We start from the raw sequence: 14,533 nt of genomic DNA on the forward strand, positions 1-14,533 counted from the left end.
TACCTGAACAGAAGAACGTAAGAAAGGCCATGCTGGATCAGGCTAGCCCAGGCCATCATATGATAGGGATGTGCACCAATTTTTTCTGGTATTTTTCAGGTTTGGTTAATAAACCCAAACCTGAAAAATACCCAAACCCCCCAAAATTGGATCTTTCAGATCCAAGCAACTGGCCTTCTCCAGACTCAAGAGAAGGTGGGTGGCATGGATCTGAAAGAAATCCACGCCACCCACATTCTCCAGAGTCCAGAGAAAGATGCCCTCCCTCTCATCATCCGCTTAAGGTATAGAATCAGCATTGCTGACAGATGGCCATCTAGCCTCTGCTTAAAAACCTCCAGGGAAGGAGAGTCTACCACCTCCCGAGGAAGCCTGTTCCATTGTGGAACCGCTCTAACTGTTAGAAAATTCTTCCTAATGTCTAGACGGAAACTCTTTTGATTTGATTTCAACCCGTTGGTTCTGGTCTGACCTGCTGGGGCAATAGAAAACAACTCGGCCTAAGGTCATAGAATCAGCGGTGCTGACAGATGGCCCTCTAGGTAAAAAGGTAAAGGTCCCCTGTGCAAGCACCGGGTCATTCCTGACCCATGGGGTGAAGTCACATCCCGACGTTTCCAAGGCAGACTTTGTTTTACGGGGTGGTTTGCCAGTGCCTTCCCCAGTCATCTTCCCTTTACCCCCAGCAAACTGGGTACTCATTTGATCGACCTTGGAAGGATGGAAGGCTGAGTCAACCTTGAGCCGGCTACCTGAAACCGACTTCCGTCGGGATTGAACTCAGGTCGTGAGCAGAGCTTTTGACTGCAGTACTGCAGCTTAACACTCAGCGCCACGGGGCTCTTCATGGCCCTCTAGCCTCTGCTTAAAAACCTCCAGGGAAGGAGAGCTCACCACCTCCTGAGGAAGTGCTGTCTGGGGAGGGACACTTCATTCATTTATCTCCTAACCTCTAGGCTCAGTCCTAATGGCATTGACCAAGAAGTATGTGGGGAAGATAGGGCTAACTCACCCCAACAAGTGATTCAGTTGCTGGACCAAGTAGCCTGCTTGGTAGGCAGGACAGCATCCCATATTAAACGAAGAGCCAAAAGAAGTCCTGGAGCAAGGGGCAAAAGCGAGATTTGAGATCAGCTCTGCAGTACCTGGGACAGTTCCCAAGCAGCTGACAATGTGCTCCAGTCCAAGACTGTCCCAGGATTTCAGTCCCCTTCTGTATCCCAGAGACTGCCCCCTGGCTGAGGAATGGAAATCCTTAAAGGATCTCCTTCCCTGGAACCTTGTGTTCTATTTCCTTAATTCTGGATTGAGTTTGATGGTGCTTCTTCAAAGAAGAGCAAAGAAAATTAGAGGTTCTAGTGGCACAGCAATGTGTCTCTTGTGTTGTTTCTGGCTCAGTACTTTCCAACACAGGGCTCCAGCCCAGAGTGTTTTGTGTTATTGGGGCTCAAACAGCTGCTTGTACTCGGCCCCGTGCCAGCAGCCTATGCCACCTGACCCATGAGCTTTCTAATGCTTTCCCTCTGAGCCCATGTCCTGGTCCCTGCAAGTTGCTCATGCCATTCTAGGCTAATAGTTCCTGAAGCGTGTGAACACACAAGTCTTATACTGAATCAGACCATTGGTGCATCAAGACCAGTTTTGTCTGTCCTGACTGGCAGCGGCTCTCCAGGGTCTCAGGCAGAGGTCTTTCATATCACCTACTGCCTGGTGCTTTTAACGAGATCACGGGGATTGAACCTGGGACCTTCTGCATGCAAAGCAGAGGCTCGTGGTGTAGTGGTTAAGAGTGGTTAAGTGTGGTGTAGTGGTTAAGAGTGGTGGTTTTGAGAAGTGGAGTCTGATCTGGAGAACTGGGTTCAATTCCCCACTTCTCCACATGAGCAGCGGATGCTAATCTGGTGAACTGGGTTGGTTTCCCCACTCCTACCCATGAAGCCTGCTGGGTGGCCTTGGGCTAGTCACATTCTCTCAGCCCCACCCACCTCACAGGGTGTCTGTTGTGGGGAGGGAAAGGTGATTGTAAGCCGGTTTGATTTTCCCCTAAGTGGTAGAGAAAGTAAGCATATAAAAACCAACTCTTATTTTTCTTCTCTTCCACTGATCCACAGCCACTCTCCAAAGGGTACCAATGTGCCCTAGAAGGCTGTAAGAAGGAAATAAATATTTAAAGGTGTATGTTAGAATGGGATGAAAACATCCAAAAAATGGGGGGGGGGGAACCTGCTCTTTCATTTTTTTCTCCAGATCAGACATATGGTAAATACGTTGATGAGGAAATATGATGGGCTGAGAATGAAACCATCCTCTGAATTATTGATCACTGCTCCAAACACTTAAGGCCAAATAAATATATTTATTATTAATAACTATGGATAATAGCCCTGCAAATTACATTTAAAAATGAGAAATGGAGTTACAGTTTAATATTAGTATGGAGTAATAGAGTTAGATCTGGGATCTGGGAAAGCATTAGCCCTAGATTGATTTGAACTAGTCTTAAAGAAATTTGTTTATAAAGTACTTTTACAGTGGTACCTGACTCCCCACATAATAGCACTCATATACATTTCATTTCAGGATAAATGTTGGGGAGTTGGTTAATCATTTACTGATATTTCATATCTTTTGAACATGCTCTAAGACATACAGATGTTTTGGAGAACTGGGTCTAGTTTGTTAGTGAAATGCTATGTTACCAACATACCTCTTAAACCTAAAATAATACTTCTTGGTTACCTGAAAGTGTGGATCTTGCAGATCTGGAACTAGCTTTAAGTTTGTTCACTACCACTAAAATGGTTGTAGAGGCAAATGGGGAAAAGGGCAGAACCCCTTTCTTTAAAGGAATGGTTTGGTAATAACCTGGTGTACTGCTTTATTGACAAGACTAACAGATTAGCAGAGGATCCAAAGGAGCAATTTCCTGATACCTATTGCTCCCCAGAAATTGCTGATAATCCTACCCAAGGGAAAAGTACAGGTGCCTGTAGTCTCCCCCCCCCCCCAACTTCAGTAGCTTCAGGGGTGGCATTTAGATCAGGAAAACTAAAGAGAGACTAAAGAGAATCTCCTCATTGAGATGGTTGCAGAGGGTCTGCAGTAGAGCTGCTAGATTCGAGTCAAGTAATGCCATAGAGACCAACAAGATTTTTTGGGGGTATAAGCTTTTGAGAGTCAAAGCTCCCTTAGTCAGATGCAAGTTGGAATGGAGATCTCCTTATATCCCAGCCAGAAGGTGGAAGGAGTGTTGCTAAGGAGAAACTCAGGATACAGAGGTACAATGCTCATTGTAATCAATTTGATTAGAGCAGAGTAGGAATGCTTAGGGGCAGAAAATTAGCATCTGTAGTGAGATAAGAACCACATATCCCTGTTATTCAGAACAATGGACCTCTCCAGGCTCAAAGGGTTATATTTCAAAAATCTTGTTCATCTCTGAGGTGCTGTGTTGTGTGTGTGTTAAGTGCCGTCAAGTCGCTTCCGACTCATGGCGACCCTTTGAATGAAAGTCTTCCAAAATGTCCTATCTTTCACAGCCTTGCTCAGATCTTGCAAACTGAAGGCTGTGGCTTCCTTTATTGAGTCAATCCATCTCTTGTTGGGTCTTCCTCTTTTGCTGCTGCCCTCAACTTTTCCTAGCATGACTGTCTTTTCCAGTGACTCTTGTCGTCTCATGACGTGACCAAAATACGATAGCCTCAGTTTAGTCATTTTAGCTTCTAGGGTCAGTTCAGGCTTGATTTGATCTATAACCCACTGATTTGTTTTTTTTGGCAGTCCATGAGGTGCTACTGGACTCAAGGTGCTACTGGACTCAAATCTAGGGTCTTTTATGCATGGCTGTTTCACTCACCATCACCCCTCCAATGACTTTGGGTCTTTGGATTGTGCATGCTGTTTTTGACGATCAAAGGTCGCCTCGTTCTCCCCCTGCATTTCCCCGCATTTTGCCCGCGTTTTCAAATTCGAGATAAAACAAGTCCCTCAAAGCACAGGAAAACAAATGCAAGGGGAGAGCTCGGCTACCTCTGACAATCGTAATGGCACGCGTAATCCTAACAAAGTCATCAGTGGGGTGACGGCAAGTGAAACAGCCATGCATAGAAGACCTGGTGTTCCACATTCAGAAGCAGCCAACCTCTCAATCCCAGTGGGAGTAGGCAACACCAGGGTAAGCCCCTGTGCCCTGTCTGTTGACCCTCCCCTGGTTGACCGCTGTGTGAAACAGGATGCTGGACTAGATGGGTTACTGGTCTGACCTAGCAGGACTCCACTTACTGTAAAACAGAGGAGAGGCTTAAAACTCTCACTAGTGCTTCTGCTTCAATCAACCCCACCCTTTCCAGCTGGCTGACAATTCTGGGTGGCCCATTCACAGATATCCCTATTGCGTTACATAAACTCATGAATCTGCCTTATACTGAATCAGACCCTTGGTCCATCAAAGTCAGTATTGTCTATTCAGACTGGCAGCAGCTCTCCAGGGTCTCAGGCAGAGGTCCTTCGCATCACCTTACTTGCCTAGTCCCTTTAACTGGAGATGCTGGGAATTTAACCTGGGACCTTCTGCATGCCAAGCAGATGCTCTACCAAGCAGGTTGTGAGGGTTCCCAACCTCCCTGTGCAAACTCCATAAAATCACTTGCTCAGACTGTCATGCAGAAACAAGGATCTTTATTGGAAGCTTCAGGTAGTATAGGCCTTACACTGGTAAAGTTGCAAGTGCTTAGAGATTCACAAAGACAGCATTATAACCCCTACAGGGAAGCAGATGTCAAGCGTATATTATGGGAAGTGATAACTGTGCATGGTACAAAACATCAAAGACCTCAGGGAGCTTGTTAGTACTATCTGCCTTCCAAGGCCATGGCCGGTGGAAGGGAGTCTGTGAAAGCCAGGGGGGGGGGGGGAAACCATACAAGGCAAAGGCCTTACCCAAGGCAAAGGCATACAGACCCTCACACAGGTGCTCTACCACTGAGCAGTGGCCCGTGCCCTGGTCTTCAGCTATCAGACGTCTGGGAAATACTGCTCCTAGTGTTTTCAGCAGAGGTGGTGGTGCATAAGAAGAGGCTTTTGGTAATACTTTTTTTTTTGGGGGGGGACTATTGAAGTCTGTATATGTTTCTGACTCTGTTATCTGTGTTTCCTGAGCAGGGAGGACCCTGATGCAAACCTCACGTGTGAAAGTTTAATAGACATGGAGCACTATCTGCATTACTCGCTTGTTCCATCAGTAAGTAGATTAACCCCCCAACAATGGTTGACTGCTTGTGGTTTTGGGATGGGAGGCATGGATCCTACTTTTCACGGACCTCTGGGGGGATCACTTTTCCTGCTTCCCCCTTTTGGTGCTGCCTGTGGAGCCTTCTGGCGAGATTTGGTTTCTGGGGTTCAGGGGGCCCTCCGGAAAGGAGCAAAATGAGGGTCTGGAGTGGGGAGTGAGCAGGAAATCGCCGTCTTGTTTCTGCAAGCGGAAATGCCTTTCCATTGGAGGAACTGTGTGGCTGGATTCCAGTCAGTGCATGCACTCCTGCACTTGAACACATGAAGCTGCCTTATACTGAGTCAGACCCTTGGTCCATCAAAGCCAGTATTGTCTACTCAGACCGGCAGCGGCTCTCCAGGGTCTCAGGCAGAGAAAGGTCTTTCGCATCACCTACTAACCTGGTTCCTTTAACTGGAGATGCTGGGGATTGAACCTGGGACCTTCTGCATGCCAAGCAGATGCTCTGCCACTGAGCCATAGCCCCTCCCCACTTGATATATGAACTGCATTGGAGGTAAGGCAGAAGTTGCAAATTTGATGGGTGTTTGCGAGAAATGTGAGGTTGCCACTGATGTGTATCTTCTCTCTGTTATCTCCCTGGTTTGTTTACTTGAAAATTCATAAGCTGCAGTCACTGTGCTTGGGATATCCCTTGCTCCATTTTATGTATGTATGTATGTATGTATGTATGTATGTATGTATGTAGGTATGTAGGTATGTAGGTATGTAGGTATGTAGGTATGTATTTATTTATTCTTTGGGGACCCAAAGTGGGCTTACATCATTCTGTTCTTCTCCATTTTATCCTCACAACAACCCTGTGAGGTGGATTAGGCTGCACATATGTGACTGGTCCAAGGTCACCCAGTCAGCTTTCATGGGAGAGTAGGGATTAGAACCTGGGTCTCCCAGATCCTAGTCCAACACTCTAATCCAGGGGTTCCTAACACGGTGCCCGTGGGCTCCATGGGGCCCATCAACACCTTTCATGGCTCCCGCCAAGTGTTTTTAGAAAGTGGGAGAGGGAGGTGGGGCTTTTGCTCAGCAAGGCTTCGAATTGGCCGCTGAAAATTTGATTGGTTCTGCAGATTTTTAAAAAATACTGTTTTGGATCTGGTGCCCATTATCCTGCGTTGGTTTCTGAAAATCCATTGCTGCCTGCGCTAACCTCCATGGCTTTTCTCCTGATCTGTAGGTCATCATCATTCTAGTGCTGGCCTGCCTTGAAAAGCGATTGAGAAGGTGGAGCATTGATGGAAAACTGAACAGACTCTACGGACGTGGAGGGGTTGTGATGTGAGTCGAGGAGTCCGCGCGGTTCCTTTAAGCCCGTTCTCCAAAAGACCAATCTAGCAAGGGGTCTTTAATGTGTGAAAACAGCTCATCCTTTCTTCAGGTCTTCTCTAGGCTTGCAGACACGATGGCTGCGTCCCTTAGACCGTCTCAGGCAGAAAGACCCCAGTCGCTGGCTTTCCCCGTCTTGCTTGATCAACCTCTTGCTGCAGCAGCAGGAAAAGAGGAACCTCTGAGGAGGAGCTGAATGTGGTTATTGGGGGCAAGAATGGTTTTAGAGAGCAGCAGGTGGCGGTTTTAGAGAACAGTAGCTTCTTGGGCAAAGTGGCACTGCTCTAGGATGCTCAGCTGTGGCACACCTGCATACACCTTCACGCCCGCTGCCTCAGAGGTCCCCTTCTCAGGAACTCTGCCTGAGTGCAAGAGGCTAGAGCCAGTGAAGTCAGGGTTCAGCGTCTGCCTAATCTGTACAGTATTTGCTGTGTTTTTTTTTGCCTGGTGCAGCATGGACGTAAGAGTGTGTTGAGGGTGGGGAATTATTTGAGTGGCTCCCCCCTTAAATCTGCTACGCACCACTTCCCCAAGCCATTTCACAGGAGTGATATTGTTAGCTGCTCTATGAAATCCCCAGGGCATTTGGTCATGCGGGTTATGCACTTCCTCAGTGGTCTTCCTTGTTTTCTGTTGTCCCAGAAGGTCGGACCAGAACCAACCGGTTAAAATTAAATCAGAAGAGTTTCCATCTAGACATTAGGAAGAACTTTCTAGCAGTTAGAGCGGTTCCTCAGTAGAACAGGCTTCCTCAGGAGGTGGTGAGTGCTCCTTCCCTGGAGGTTTTTAAGCAGAGGCTAGATGGCCATCTGTCAGCAATGGTGATTCTATGACCTTAGACAGTTCATGAGAGGGAGGGCATCTTGGCCATCTTCTGGGCATGGAGTAGGGGTCACTGGGTGTGTGTGTGGGAGGTAGTTGTGAATTTCCTTCATTGTGCAGGGGGTTGGACTAGATGACCCTGGTGGTCCCTTCCAACTCTGTGATTCTATACTTCAGTGCACATGAGGCATTTTCCTTTGCTACATTTTCGTGTGTGTGCTGCAATAAATTAGCATTTACAGAAGCACTTTCTTGATGCTCAGAACCCTTCCTGCACATTTCCCTTGCCAGATAGGTCCCATATTATGGACAAGGCTGAAAAAGCATTTTTTTTTAAAAAAAAAATTGAATTTGTAATGTTTTTTCATGTTTTCACCTGTGTTTAGCTTGTGCTTTTACATTAGTGTTGGCTGATCTTTGATCGTGATAAATGAATGAAAATGATGGAGTGTAAGTGAAGTAAATTGAGTCTCGAGGCAGATTACAGAATTGGAAGACAACACAAGAAAGATGGCCCTTCTGTCCCCTGCTGCCATTTTGAAGTGATTTAAAAATGCCACGAGGGCCCAATCTTGATCGGCCCTGTGGCAGGATGAAGTGCTTTCATTCCCCCTGTGTGCCTTTTGAAGTGCCAAAACGGCCACGGGGAGGAGGCGTGTGTGTGCAGACATGTTGGCAGTTGAAAAGGTGTGGTGGGGAAGAACAGAAGTGTTTCAGCCTACTGCATTGTGGGCCTGGTAAGGACTGGGCCCTCACACCATTTTAAAAGCACTTTTAAATGGCATATCATAGATTTTGGGGAAGGGGATTCCTCTGCTTCTGCTTTAGCATTATGAACCTCCAAGAGTCACCTCCGTTTGCTTCTGACTTCTTCTTCATGCCTCATTGAGATAGACACTGAGGTATTAACACTTCATTTGTTTTATTACAGTCCTGATCTTGTTAGGTTCGGTGAGATGTTCTAACAGCCCCAGAATAAAGGGAACAAACTTCCTCAATGAATCTCTGCTGCTTTCCAGAGTCTTAAGATTTCCTCTTTTTTCTCTCCCCTTCTCAGACCCTTTGATTTTGTGGGCATGTTCAGCAATCGATGGTCATTTGGTTTTGCGTTTGGAGCAACTGCTGACAAATTGGTGTTCCTGATTGACCAAGATTTCCCCCAACCGCCAATGCCCAGCTGGGTTAGAGGTAAAAAACATGGCTTAAGAAGCAGTGGAGCCCCGTGGCGCAGAGTGTTAAGCTGCAGTACTGTAGTCAAAAGCTCTGCTCACGACCTGAGTTCGATCCCGACGGAAGTTGGTTTCAGATAACCGGCTCGAAGTTGACTCAGCCTTCCGAGGTCGGTAAAACGAGTACCCAGCTTACTGCTGGGGGTAAAGTGTAGATGACTGGGGAAGGCAATGGCAAACCACCCCATAAGCAAAGCCTGCCTAGGAAACGTCGGGATGTGATGTCACTCCATGGGTCAGGAATGACCCGGTGCTTGCACAGGGGACCTTTACCTTTTAAGAAGCAGTGGGGGAAGGGGAGAGCCAGAACGAGCTCGTATTCTCTGACAAATCTATTTTATCATCCTGGTCTCATCTGAGTTCTGCAATATTGTATCTATGGAGAGCTGCTTTGGAAAGTATTCTTGAAGCTGGGAGTCCAATTGTCTGAAACAAGCTGGGAGCAAGGCTTACTCTGTGTGCGGGGAACATCTTGAAAACAGTTTGCGGGGAGGCATTTACAGAAGAAAAGAAGTACGCAGGGAAGGCTTAAACACCTCCGCCTACCCACTAATTCTCTCCTGCAAGTGCTGTCCCTGTATATGTGTTCGTAGAGAACCTGGAATGTCACAATTAGGGGTGGTGCATATTGATACGCTGAAATAAAAAAACCCAACAAGCCAAAAATACCTTATCAGTATTTTTTTTAAAACTGTTATAAAAAAGGTGTCAATAAAGGGAGTTGAAAAGCGGATCCCGAATAATACTGAACTTCTCAGCATTTTCCAGGCTGCTTTGGCCTGCTGGGTTCCAGAGAAGGGGGGTGGCCTGGATCTGAAAGAAATCCACACCACTAGCTTTATCTGGACTCTGGAGAATGTGGGCGGCATGGATTTCTTTCAGATCCATGCCACCCGCCTTTTCTTGAGTCTGGAGAAGGCCAGTTGCTTGGATCTGAAAGATCCACTTTTGGGGGGTTCGGGTATTTTTCGGGTTTGGGTTTATGAACCGAATCCGAAAAATACCAGAAATAATTGGTGCACCCCCTATTATATGATGGCCTGGGCTAGCCTGATCTTGTAAGATCTCAGAAGCTGAGCAGGGTGGCCCTGGATGAGAGACCACCAAGGAATGCCTGGGTCGCTATGCAGAGGAAGGTAATAGCAAACCACCTCTGTTAGTCTCTTGCTTTGAAAACCCTACTGGCTTGCCTTAAGTCAGCTATGACTTGATGGCACTTTACATACCTAATTCCAACATGGAAGTTAGTTCCATGTATGGGTTAGTAGCATGTGACAGTCCCACACGTGTATGAATTCCTGTGTGCGCAGACAGTGAGATTCAGCCTGCTGATATGCACTCGTGAACAACCGATGTGCATGTAGGAGAGTCAAACATTACAATCCTGACATAGTACGATTGGATTCTCTGTGATGGAGTTCATTTTGGTAGGAGTTTCAGTGGTAGGACTAACAATGGTTTACAGAGCTGTTGGTAAACAAAATAAAACCATGCTCCCTTGCCATTTTTTTAACAGTCTTTTGGATTATGCTCATCACCATCGAAGTGGGGCTCTCCTCGTATCCTTTCTTTGCCTGTCTTTCGACACGTTACCAGAAGACTGGAGCCACGCTAGGGTTTCTTTATACATTGAGCTGGTGAGCAAAGTGTTAGTTACTGGCCTGAGCGCCACTCATGGAAACTGTGGGGAGCATTTCATTGCAAGGGAACCCAAGGGCACCTCTGGAAAGCTGGTTAGTGATGGTCACTGCTAGAACTGGCAAGAATGATTCAGGATTTCCAGTAGTGTGCATGGGTTTCTGCCGCTTCCCAGCAGGACTGCATGCAGACGTCCTTGCAGATCAAGGAAGCCAGACGCAGAACTGCCCATTTTGTCCGGATCAAGTAGACACCCTAGCCCACATTGTTTTAGCATGTCCACAAAATAATACTGCACAAAATAAATATATCACTCCCTGGATAAAACAGCTGAAGACACTTTCTGAGAAGCAGAGACTGCATTATCTACTGTCAATTAGATCGGTCAGTTGTGTAAGAGATGTGGCAATGTTTCTCTTTATAGCATCAAGGAAAAATTTAATTTAATTTCCCCCTTCTTAAAAGTGTGAAATGGTAGATGAGTAGCCAATGGCTGTTAAATCTAGGGAAAGGAAAACCATAAACTCCCTGCCAAAGCTGTGGGTCAGACAGCGCTGGAGGCCTTGTTTACTGCTTGGTTTTCTCCTTACTCCTGGAGATGAATAGGAATCACCATGTGCTGGCTTATTTTGGTCTTCAATGTCAGTTTTAACAAAATGGAGCCTTGATTACTTAACGTGAAGGCTCCTTCTCTTCTGAGGTGTAGGCGTCTTGAGCTGTGGGTTATTTTCCTCCATCTTCAGGGTAGGCAGGACTAAAATTTATTAACTTTGCTAACTTCCTGTCTACCCTTGGCAGAAATAGCCTGCAGACCTCAGTTACAGTCTTGCTTAGCTATTATGACAGGAGTGAACAGTTGCTTTATAAAAAAACACGAAAGATAAAACATTGACAACATCAATAGTGGAACAAAACATTCTTGAACCCAAAGGATTTGTAACATTGACCTTGGTAGAGAAACTACCCCAGGACAACCTGTTGGAACAACCTGGAAGGTGATCAATCACTGAGATTTGTAAACCGCAGCCCCCCAAAAGAGAGACAGGAAAAGTTCACATCCGGGTGGGCAAGACGCCTACGCCTCAGAAGAGAAGGAGCCTTCACGGTAAGTAATCAAGGCTCCATTCTCCTCTGAGGCTGCGACGTCTTGAGTTGTGGGACCTACAAGAGCTCCCCTGATGGGTGGGTTATGAACCTTCCTCCGCCACTTGCTGCAACACTCTGCGACCAAAGGCCGCTTGGGCCGACGACCAAGTATTTATTCGGTAGTGTTTTATGAAGGTCGCTGTCGATGCCCAGGTTGCAGCACGGCAGATTTCCTCTAACGGAGCCTGCTTATCGAAAGCCGCTGTGGTGGCGGCACTACGCAGCGAATGAGCGGTGATACCCTTTGGGACCGGGGCTCCCGAGGCCTTATAAGCCTCAGTAATACAGGCTTTGATGGTATTACTAATTGTGGCAGACATTCTTTCCCCTTTGTTGGGGTTAGCAATTCCAATGAACATGTAATCTGTTCTTCTTATACCCTCTGTCCTCTTAATAAAGATGCGCAGAGCTCTGCATAAATCTAAGGAGTGTCAGACTCGCTCCTTGGGACATGATGGCCTTGGACAGAAAGATGGCAGATTGATTTCTTGCAATCTGTGGAAAGGAGAATTTACTTTTGGAGTAAAGGTGGGGTCAGGAGTAAGGACCACCTTGTCCCTATGGAACACGCAAAGCCCTCTACGTATAGAAAGAGCCCTTAACTCGGAAACCCTTCTGGCCGATGTGATGGCATCCAGAAAAAGGACCTTCATAGGTATTTGAGGGAGACCGATCGAAATGGCTCAAATGGCGGCTTTGTCAGGGCCTTGAGCACCAAAGTAAGACTCCAGGATGGAAAGCGATGTCTGATTGGAGGTTGGCCTTGCTTAACCCCTTTTAAAATGGCAATGATGTGATGGTGTCTAGTAGGAGGAACCCCTTCAATTAAGGGAACGACAGTGGTGATAGCTGCAACCTGCCTACGCAAGGTGGATGCAGAAAGTTTCATATGTACCCCCTCCTGGAGAAACTCCAGAAGTTGATGCACTCCCGGTTTCAATGGGTCAACCTTTTTCCTTCTTGCCCAGCGCACAAAGGCTCTCCAAGAGGTATTATAAATACGCTTGGTAGCAGGTCTACAGGCCTCTAAAATGGTGTCCGCTACCTTGTCGGAGTAACCCCTGTCTAGCAAAGATCCCCTCTCAAGTGTCAAACGGTCAAACAGAACCATTGGGGGTCTGCATGAACCAGGTGACCCTGACGGAGAGTCCCTCATCGAGAAGGAATTCTCCAAGGTTCCCGACAAGACATCTGGCACAGGGTCGCAAGCCATGGTCGTCGCGGCCAGAAAGGGGCTACTAAGAGGACGTTGGCCCCTTCGGTCTGGATCTTTCGGAGGGCTTTTGGAATAATGGGAAGGGGAGGAAACGCATACAGTAGACCCGTTGGCCAAGGGCTCAGAAGGGCGTCTATGCCTTCCGCCGCATGATGATGATACCTGGAGAAGAATCTTGGCACCTTGAAGTTTTCGGCGGATGCGAACAAATCTACTAAGGGATCGCCAAATTTGATGGAAATTTGCCGAAAGACTTCCTGATCCAAGGACCATTCCCCTTCGTCTATGAAGTGGCGGCTTAGTTGGTCTGCTTGGATATTGAGGACCCCTTTGATATGCTCTGCCCAAATGGATCTCAGGTTGGATTGAGCCCAAAGGAAGATCTGCTTTGACTCGCGGTGGAGGGTTGATGATTTGGATCCTCCCTGCTTGTTTATGTGAGCCTTCGTAGAAATATTGTCCGTTCTCACAATGATATGTAAACCCCGGAGCAGTGGAGCAAATGCCCGTAGTGCGAGCTTGACCGCCCTCAATTCCAAAAGATTGATATGTAGGGAGGACTCCTGGTCTGACCAGCGGCCCTGTGTGGCGTGTGAGTTGAACGAGGCCCCCCATCCCTCCAGGCTGGCATCCGTGAATATTTGTACAGGTTCCTGGTGAATGTATTGGGTGGGTTTGGAGAGGTTTGTCTGTAGAGACCACCAGCGCAGACTCTTCCTAGTCTCGAGGAAAAGTGTAACGATCCTGTCCCTCTTCTTTGCTATGTCCCTTTGAAAGGGCCGGAGCTGCCACTGAAGTGGTCTGGAACGAAAATGGGCCCAGGGTACTATGGCTATGCATGAAATCATGAGCCCTAGCAGTCTGGCTAACTTCATGAGTCCGAATGTTCGTGATTTGGCTACATTCGTTGTTAAACCTATAATCTTTTGTATGCGTTCTGAGGGTAGGGATAGACAGTTGTGTTCTGAATCTATCTTGACCCCCAGGTGGATCAAGGATTGAGAAGGTGTGAGACTGCTTTTGCTGAAGTTGATCAGGAAACCGTGTTCCTGAAGGACCTGGATTACCCTTGCTGTGTGCAAATTGGACTGATGTTGGGATTTTGCACAGATCAGAATGTTGTCCAGGTACGGGTGTACCTGGATGCATTCTTGTCTGAGTGACGCAATGACTGACACTAGAATTTTTGTGAACACCCTTGGAGCCGTTTTTAATCCAAAGGGGAGGGCCCTGAACTGGAAGTGTGAATGGCCATATGCAAAGTGAAGAAAACGCCTGTGTGAAGGGTGGATAGGCACATGCAGATATGCCTCCGTCAAATCCACCGCTGTCATGAATGTGTTCGGGCGCAGGGATTCCACGATGGATTTGACAGTTTCCATGCGGAAATGTTTGTGGGCCATCCTTCTGTTTAGAAATTTCAAATTGAGGATGGCCCTCCAGTCCCCATTCTTTTTGGGGACTGTGAAGAATATCGAGTATGTTTCCTGACGTCTTTCTAATTTGGGAACTGTCTCTATGGCCCTGATCTGTAGGAGGTGCTGAATAGCCGCGTGTGTTCTGGTCCGTTTTTCCAGTTTGAAGGATGTGGGGGATTGAACAAATCTGTCCCTTGGTTGTGACGAGAATTCCAGTAGGTATCCCTGTGAAATGATTGTTTGAACCCACTGATCCTGACAGGAGGAGGCCCACCTTTCCTGAAAGTACTGAAGCCTTCCTCCCACCTCTAGTGTGCAGATGTCATTGGGGATTATTTTAGGGAAACTTTTCCCCTTTATCGGGACGGGACTGCTGGCTGGATCGTTGGAATCTACCTCCCTCTCCCCTCCAAAAGGGCAGAGAGGAGGGATTCCAGGAACCTCTTCT

The 14,533-nt window shown here is 47.2% G+C and overlaps 1 protein-coding gene across 1 annotated transcript in view; it reads left to right on the forward strand.

Annotated features, from left to right (window-relative positions):
• The window catches only part of LOC130476926 (stimulated by retinoic acid gene 6 protein-like), a 55,016-nt gene that overhangs the window by 15,701 nt on the left and 24,782 nt on the right, over positions 1-14,533 (forward strand). The window contains exons 2-5 of the mRNA XM_056848938.1: positions 5,161-5,239; positions 6,468-6,568; positions 8,496-8,626; positions 10,184-10,304. Coding sequence (XP_056704916.1) covers positions 5,161-5,239; positions 6,468-6,568; positions 8,496-8,626; positions 10,184-10,304 — 432 coding nt within the window. The remainder of the gene's footprint in view (positions 1-5,160; positions 5,240-6,467; positions 6,569-8,495; positions 8,627-10,183; positions 10,305-14,533) is intronic.

Source organism: Euleptes europaea, chromosome 4, assembly GCF_029931775.1.
Source record: "Euleptes europaea isolate rEulEur1 chromosome 4, rEulEur1.hap1, whole genome shotgun sequence".
In the NCBI taxonomy this organism is placed as follows: domain Eukaryota; kingdom Metazoa; phylum Chordata; class Lepidosauria; order Squamata; family Sphaerodactylidae; genus Euleptes; species Euleptes europaea.